The sequence below is a fragment of the Urocampus carinirostris genome, chromosome 3, assembly GCF_059441175.1.
Source record: "Urocampus carinirostris isolate Australia breed hairy pipefish chromosome 3, RoL_Ucar_1.0, whole genome shotgun sequence".
In the NCBI taxonomy this organism is placed as follows: Eukaryota; Metazoa; Chordata; class Actinopteri; order Syngnathiformes; family Syngnathidae; genus Urocampus; species Urocampus carinirostris.
Window position 1 is genome coordinate 16,384,282 of NC_142351.1, and position 9,101 is coordinate 16,393,382.

A 9,101-nucleotide genomic window follows, 5' to 3' on the forward strand; every position below is an offset into this window, starting at 1 on the left:
TATGAGAATATAATAACCATATTTAAAATGAGATGCTGGTAACATAAAAGGCAGATTTGATATCATTTCATATTACGGCTTTTAAGCAAGTTTGTGCAAAATAAATGTTGGTTATTCTTTTGTTTATCTTTTTTTATGGGTTAATTTAACGTTTCTGTTGCTTTTCAGTATTTTGGCCAAGCTTTAACAGGCTTCAGTTTTCGGTTTCGGACCCATATCTTTATTTTACGGATTCGCTAGTGATGAGGGTTTGGTTGCCACAAGTAATTTTGTTCTCGGTGGTTTCAAGAAACACTAACAGACTCAGTGTGACTTCTCAGAGCAACTTTAAAGTGATTTTGAACAAGATCCAAAACCTCCAGTTGTACCTCAACAGCTCGATACAGAGGTGTGCTTAAAAGTTCTTTGAATATGCATGATTTACTTCTCAAATAGATGAGGTTACTGCTCACCGGTAAGCAAGTGGCTAAACATGAATGCCAAGCTCAGATGTGTGTGTGAAACTTTCCAACCCACGATAATAGCCTCCTTCCTCCAGTTAGTCCAGTTTGTCTTCCAAGTCCCTCATGCAGTCAAACAAACGATGACTTCAGTGTTTGTAAAGTGAGGGATGCTGAGTGGGCGAAACTGCCCCAAAAGATAAGATGCAATGCAAACCTCAGTTAAAGGGTTGCTGTAAGATAGAGGAAAGCCTCAAAAAGGAACTTTGTTTCTTTTTTGTTCTTTTTGAAAGAGCTTCTAGGAACCATGAAGTACAGGACAGTTGTGATGTACACGGAAATTGGCTGCTTCGTGTCCTGCCTCTGTGGCTGGATCTTGGTGTGCTCCACCCTTCCCACGGAGTACTGGACCTTCTCTGAGGTGGGAAGCATTGTGCTGACAACCTCCAACTACTACTCCAACCTGTGGAGGGACTGTATCTCAGACACCACGGGAGTGTCCGACTGCAAGGATTACCCGTCCATGTTGGCGCTGCCTGGTACCTTCCCGACAGTCCACCATCAGGGGGGTATTGCACAAAAACAAGATAAGGGATATTCTTTTTTTTTTCATCTTAAAGAGTTCCCAGGAACCATGATGTATAGGACGGTGGTGAAGTACACGAAAACTGGCTGATTTGTGTCCTGCCTTTGTGGCTGTTAAGCCGGTTAAATTTTGCTGGTTTTAGTTACCGTGGTGATTTATTCTCCACAGCTAGCCCGCTACAGACTAGGCTGACAACCGTGATAAGATGATTCCCAGAGATACATCTGGCACTGTCAATCGCGTAGAAAATGAATGGCTTCTATTGTTTTTCCAGGGTCTTTCTTGATATGTTTCATTATTTTAATCATGCTGCATCAAAATGTTACACATCGGTGATATTGTCAAGTCATGTTTATTTGTATAGCCCTTAATCACAAGGAGTCTTAAAGGGCTGCACCGACAACAGATTATCCAGGTTGACCAGGTTGCAATGGATGTTGCAATAACAAATAATACACATATATTGTCAACATAAAATATAGTTTATTCATATGCCAGATAATAGAAGTGTGTTTTAAGCTTAGATTTAATAGAATAGAATAGAATATACCTTTATTGTCATTGTTACAAAATGGGTTAACATATTGTGACAACGAAACTGGGCATGACACTCCAGTTTTACACATTCACAGTGAGGTATGAGCCAAGAAAATAAAGGAACAGAGAAGATAAGGTTATAAAACAAGGGGGATAAGGCTATAGTTATAATTTACATGGTATTTACACAAGAAATGTCGGCATGTGGGATGTTACATACAGTGTTATTGTAATATCGTTGGTATCGTAAGGGTTGTGCAATATTGCATTTGGTGCAAAAGTCATCATAGTGCAAAAAACATAGTCAGCATATGCATTGGTGCAAACATAGACATCAATGAGGTTGCAGATCGAATCTCAGGGGAAAGAGCATTCCATAGCAATTTACTTTCGTTGTTGGGAGGTTGTTGTTTTTTTTTACAGGAAATGTATTGAACTAACCTTTGTTTAAACCAAAAGCACTATTCAGAAACAATGAACATTCGCTTATTTCTCTCTCAATTTCTGTGGTTTTCATAGAAAATGATTATTTTGTCATTTCCTAGTTTATTGGCCTAGTAAACTACAGACGATTCATATTATTTGGTAGTTTTGCGGCAGTATTAAGAAGTGATATATTTGCCCCTTTTGTCTTCTGTCCTGGTTTTAGTTGATGAGTGACAAAGTATGAATCTTTTTTCTGAAGAGTAAATCAAGAGGGATGGGCGCCACTAGGCTGTACTTGGGATCCATCCATCCATCCAACAGTCGTAAAACACTTTCTTTATTTTCACAACAAATATTTGTCTAGTACTGAATGCTTACCAAATATAAGAAAAATGAAAAAGAAGCATTGAAAAAGCACATTTTAAAAGATGTGCAAATTACTTGGCACGGACATCAGAGCAAGTCTGTGTTTGAGTCCATCTTCCTTTTTATAAACTCTTGTTTATTTGATGAAGGTGGGTGTGGCAGTAACCAAAATAATTTTCCAGCACCTGATGAGCTATATCACAAATGTCACTGAGGTAACACAGGCTGCTCTTCAAGGTGCTTCCTGTTGTGGCTTCAGTCAAACCGGATTTTGAGGCTTCCTATCCTTTTATTAAATTCTTGACTATATAATGACTGTTGACTGTACAATTGCAACCGTGTTTTCACAGTCAAGACAACATGTATATCAGGGGTGTCAAACACATTTTAACTCGGGGGCCACACGATAGAACAAACCTTTCTGTCGGGGGCCGGCCAGGTAGATTAAAGAGAAAGAAAAAGAGAGATTAAGAAATAAGAGAAAGAGGGAGGGAAAAGGAGAGAGGGTGGGACAAAGAAAGAAAAAGACAGAGAGGGAGAGAGCGTGAGAAACCAAAGAGATAAAAAGTCGTGAGAGAGGGGGAAAGAAAGGGAGAAAAAGAAAGAAACCGAAAAAGAAATAGAAAAAGAGAGAGAAGGAGAGAAAAGAGAAGAGAAAGAGAGAAGAGGAGGAAGAGAGGAAGATAAAAAAGAGAAAAGGAAAAAAGGAAGTTAGAGCAAAAGAAGTTAAAAAGACACACAGAGAGAAAGAGACAAAGAGCAACAAAAGAAGAGAAATTGAGGGACACAGAGAGTGAAAGAAACAGAGAGTGGGAGAAAATGGGTGGAAAAGAGGGAGAGAGAGAGATTGAGAGAGAGAAATACAAGTACTGTACAGTGTCTTTATTCGAGGCACCTTTCTTTGGCAACATCAAGTTGACATATTTCAACCCGGAGCTTGTTTTTCTCTTGCACTTCTATGAGTGTTGTCTCGCGGGCCGGATTCAATCTCTTATCGGGCCTGATCTGGCCCGCGGGCCACCTGTTTGACACCTGTGGTATATAGTCATTCATGTAGTAGATTCATTGCTGTCAGGCCATGTATTTTATTGCATGTCAATTAAGAATGCCTGTCGACTTACCATCAGAGCTTCGATGAATATGTATATATTATTGCTGCTTTTGAGATGCAAAAGTCACACAAGAACCTACAAAGGCGGTATCAATTTAGTGTTTAAGGAGGCTAACATAGTATTATAGCTCGAACTCACATTATTTTGTCAAAGAGAGAGAAGTTTATTCTTAAAATGGGGTGCGTTGTTTGAGGGGCCCTTAAAAAGTTAAAAGTACAATATTTTCAAAGAGCCTTTATATGTTTTCCCACTGCAATTATCTGCTATTATTATCTTTATTACACTATAAACACTTTAAACTGGACCATACTTGGACTATTGTTGTGCTACAGTCACTTTCAACTGTGTGTTATCTTTTTTTAACTGTGTTTTGTCTTCATTTATACCTTATTGTCTTAATTCGTCGAGTTAATCTCATATTTTTATCTTTTTAATATTCGTAATATTCATTTATGTATACATGCAGGGTTGGGTAGGGTTACTTTAACTTGATTACTTTCAATGACTTTTGGATTACACCAATACCAAATATACTAATAAAAGACAAAAGAAACGAAATATGGATAAAATTATGACTCACAACACGTGGTAAGCTATCTCTCCTGGCTTTGATCTCTTTGATCTGCGGCAAAACTAACGTAAAATGCGACAGAAACAAAATGAAAATAAATCCAAACAGCTTGCCAACATCATTTTTGCCGTTCCATGTATTCCGTTACTCCTCAAGCCTGCACAAAATTTAGTAATTGTATGCATATTTAGTTTCTTTTGTCTTTTATTAGCATATTTGGTATTGGAGTAATACAAAAGTAATTGAAAGTAATCAAGTTAAAGTAACCCTACCCAACCCTGTATACATGTATACAGGTTCTTAGTTTTATTACACTGGACACTGTGCGGACAGCGAAGTAACGATTTCATTTAGCAGGGAATCATGGTTCTTTACTGTTCATATGACAATAAACACTTTGAATCCTTGAATCCTATCACACTTAAAAGGCGGTGTCCATAAATTCAAATGATTCTACTTTCTGATGCCCGCTTCTGCCTAAAATTATGATTACAGCCTCTGTCAAGCTGCTTGGGTGGCATGTGCACGTACGTGTTGTTCTTATATGCGCTCTTCTTTTTCATCTTTTTGGGGTGGCATTTGGATTGTATTTGAAACAGTCATTTTCTTACTTTCACCATTTTCGTCCTAGAATAAAAGTAAACAATGAGCACAAGCAAGAAATCACTCTGCAATTATTCACTTTGGCCAGGAGATGGCTGCAGGGAGTAATAAAGTTTAAAATTCCATACAGCACCTTTAACCAGCTCAGTAGCCTAGATGGTAAGGCGCCCGCTTTGAGACTGGGAGGTCGGTGGTTCGTGCCCCGGCCGAGTCATTCCTAAGACTTAAAAAGTGGTCGGCGGCGCCCTCTGTTGGCTGCGGCTGCATCGGCTCGCTACAACGGGCCAGGTGCAATCGACATTTCGTTCTGTGTACATTGTTACACAGAATGACAATACAAGGAAATTATTATTATTATTATTATTAATTAGGGATAAATGAAATAAAAAAAACAAAAATTAAATGAATAAGAACTGAAATCAGAATTGTCTTTATTGTCATCGATAACAACATAGCAAACATGATTTGCAATTAGATCAGACATGGAACTCCAAGATAAATGTGTAAACAAGACTTAAAAGAGAAAAGTAAGATTAAAATAATGATAAGAGGAATAGGGCATGTTGCATTGACCTGGAATCGAACCCAGGCCTCCCGCAAGGCAGGTAAAGTTTATAGCCCTGAATTTACTTCCAAAACTTTACATAGAGCATCCACTTTATTTGAGCCAGAGTGCAATTGTCGGCAGCTATCCTTTCCTCAATAAGTTCCCATGTTACCTTTTTTCTTTTGATTTCTTTGACATCTTCGGAAACAGACCAGAACAAGCTGTATTTATTCAGTTCGCCTGGGTTTCTTTATTTCACTTTTGTGCAATCCCTCCCGTTTAGAACCCACGGTAAATGTTTACCTCCGATTTTCAAGCCGCCTGTCCCGTTCCCTTCGCAGGGTTCCTCCATGCCTGCAGAGCTCTGGCAGTGTGTGCAGTCATCACGGGTTTCTTTGGCGGGGTCCTCACACTCATCGGCATGAAGTGCACTAAAATTGGCGGATCAGAGATAGCGAACGCCAGAGTGACCTTTGCAGGTGGAATTACGTATCTCGCCTCAGGTACATTTGACATTTGGCCAACCACTCACTCACATATTCCATGCAGCAATATCACCTTAACTACAACACCCTCCTTTTTGATAACATTTGTATAAATGACCAATTTGAGAAATATATTGACATATTTGATAGAAAATTCATATAAAATATAGGAATAGGAAAAATATATTTGATAATGTTCTATTGATTTCTAAAGCTTACATCCAACATACATTCACCATGGATAAGCAACAATGCTCACAGTAAGAACCAAAGATAAAAAGTGGAAATAAATTTAAAAAAACAGACAGGACAAGCCCATTTTAGTTGAAGAGTATTAATGGAACCATTTATTGAGTTATTCATTTATGTATTTATCTCAGGGTTCCTACTGCTCAAGGCAGGTTGAATTCAGGACTTTTAAAGTCTTTTTAATGCCTTTTGAAATCAAATTTAAGACCAAGTAGACTATAACACCCCCCCCCCCCCCCACTCTCACACACACACAATTAAACAAGCAAAACAAAAAAACACAAATATTTCTAACACACTACATCGTGCCGTGTACACAACTTTTAGCCATTTACAAAAACATTGGTTGGACAGCCAGTTCTCATCAAATGTACAACTACCGTGCATGGTCCGAAAAATGTCCGAGGTTGCCGTGTGTTTTGTGGGCAATGATCCCGTTAATTTTCCATGGGGTCTGAGCGTTCACACAAAGTCTCTTTCATTTTGGTATTTTTTTCTTTTTTGTTCTATTCCCTCATTCCTTTAAGTCATTTTGTGCATAATTTTACATAATAATTGGTTATGTTGGGATTAAAGAAGCAAAAACAACCTGAAGAGCCGTTTAGGACCCGAAAGAGCCGGTTCCTTTTAGTGAGCCGAGCCGAAGAAGCCGGTCCTCGACAAACTACTAACTTTACTCAACTTCGTTCTACTTCGACTTGACTTCAAAATACCGCATTTAGGACACAACGTCACAGGAACCCGTCTATTTTTCCCTTCATGCACTGTAACTTTGACTTAAGTCGCTTCTTAATTAGTAATTTTGAGCCCTCGTTTTTGTGCGCTTGCTAGATTTTCTTGTGCGCTGAGAATTGCGCACGCGTACAGCTTAGAGGGATCACTGTTTGTGGGTAGATCTTAGACATGCGTCTGCGACATGCTCTAAAAAACCTGACTGAAACCACATCACCGTTTTGATAGTTCCCTTATTGTGGTCACCACGATGTTGCCACAAAAGTAAATCGTGAATTATTAAAAAAGACATGAGGTAAATGTTGACACATCTTTTAGTTCAAACAAATATAAATCTCATTAAGGTGTTGACATTTTTTAATGAAATTGGATTTAATGCCTTCTTTTTATAATAAGGCATTCAATGCCTTTCAAAACTTTTCAAGGATCCACAGGAACCCTGTATTTATCTCTGTATTTATCATTTATTTATTTTCTCTTTAAAGGAACCATTAACATTTTAACCAGACAAAGAGCCTTTGAGCTTTTAATATGTCTAAAATGCTAATTCCCCTTATAGAGATCAAAGCCAGCAGAGAAGCTTACCACGTGTTGTGACTCATTCATTTGCAGCAACTGTAATAAAAACCTCATCATCCAGTCCAGCGTGAATGTGGATCTTTGGTGGGATGGGTACACCGCGGTTACACATAGAAATCTGTTTCACGTGGGTGAGCAACCCAAACCCCCCCAAAAAACGGCCTGTTGAGGGACGAGGGCATCCACGTTGAACTTGCCCAAGACACACAATATGAAGTGTTGCCCCGACAACCCAGGCGGTTAAGGGATCCATGAACCGTGAAAAAAAATCCATGATTTGTACGATTGACTCAATGGTTTTCGGCGAATGAAAGTTTTTTTTTCTTGCTAGGTTTCTGTGGTATGATCACTTACTCGTGGTGGGCGAACAGAGTCATCACAGAATTCCTCGACCCGAACTTCAGAGCACAAAAGTGAGTACAGTTTATCAGCTAAAAAAGACTAATGCGCATGAATTGGTTAAACCTAAATGTCAATGTGCAGATTTGAGCTTGGGGCTGCAGTGTTTGTTGGCTGGGGGGGCTCGGTCCTGTTGCTCTCTGGTGGGACTGTGTTGACATACTTCTCTGGGAAAGAAAGTCTTCCATCAAGGTAGAAAAGAAAAACTTTCCCCAATGTGGCCTTTGATATTGTCATTTATCAATTCTGCTCTTGTGCAGTTCCTCAAACCGTCCACGGAGACCAGCCACTTACGCCACCGCCCGCACTCGAAAGACTTACATGCTCCCACCAACAGCGTCCAGGGTCACTCTAGCGCCCCCACTTTTCTATGAGGGGCGGAAAAGTCAATCGAGCAGAGCGGCAATGAAGATAACTGGAAACTTCAGCAGAGATGAATTTGTTTGAGCCAAATTGGATGTATACATACAAAAGACTGACAAGAAGTAATGGTCATTACAGAAAAAGCCTCTTAATTTCTCGTTTATTTTTTCTTTTCAGTCATGTTGCAACAGACTTCAAATCTCAGAATGAACAAATCACCTGAAAAGAAAAAAGGATGACAGATTGAAGCCAAAAGTTTATAAGAAACCTGTCTCCAAAATAACTTCTCAGTTTCAACACAGTTGATATTTTTTTGTGATATTCTCAACATTTCTTCATTTTCCTCATGTTAAGGTTTTTGGGGGTTTTCCTTGCCCTCATGTAGGTTTTAGATCAGGGGATGCTGTCATAATCGTCTGTAGTTTGCAATAATCTTTGGTCTGTGCAGCCCTTTGAGACTCCTTGTGATAAAGGGCTATACAAATAAACAGAACTTGACTTGGACGCTTCTTCAATCAATCATATAAACTCTTCTATTACATACAATTCTAATCAGTGCTAAATCGCAGTCGCTCAAACAGTGACTGTAGCCTTCAACCAGGAGAAGATGTCATCAGGTGGTGTCCAACCGTCACTGGGCGTTTCGACCCTAAACCACAGCGCCCTTGAGTTGGCAGGTCGGCAGTGATGGCCAGTCACTGCCCAGCTTCTCCTGGTCCCCAGCTAAACTTCTCTCTCCTACTCCAGAGCCAGCAAGAGGCTCTCTCCGTGGCTTCCCCACCCTATGGGCAGCTGCCTTCCTCTCCCTTTCACTTATTCCCAGAGCTGTTAATGTGTCCCATACAGACTGTGCTGGGAAGCCCCAACACCCAACCACCACTGGAAATAGCCAGGTCTGCCATCCCTTGTCCCTGCACTGTTGGACCAGTTCTTGATATTTGGCGTTTTTCCTTTCATGGGCTCTGCTGCATCCATCTTCCAACGGTACAGTTAGCTCAATCAGGATGATTTTTTGAGCCCAATTCAGTGTTCTCGTTAGCCCGCGTCCCTGCGTCCTAGACGCATCATTTTTGCTGGGGACGCATCGTCTCAAATCAACGTGCGTC

The 9,101-nt window shown here is 39.9% G+C and overlaps 1 protein-coding gene across 1 annotated transcript; it reads left to right on the forward strand.

The window, feature by feature from the left end:
- Nucleotides 1-632: 632 nt before the first annotated feature.
- On the forward strand, nt 633-8,499 carry cldn10d (claudin 10d). Its single transcript, XM_088329807.1, has 5 exons — nt 633-979; nt 5,530-5,691; nt 7,565-7,646; nt 7,717-7,824; nt 7,893-8,499. The coding sequence occupies exons 1-5, from the start codon at nt 748-750 to the stop codon at nt 8,077-8,079; spliced, it is 771 nt and encodes a 256-aa protein (XP_088185933.1). The 5' UTR covers nt 633-747; the 3' UTR covers nt 8,080-8,499.
- The last annotated feature ends 602 nt before the right edge of the window (nt 8,500-9,101 follow it).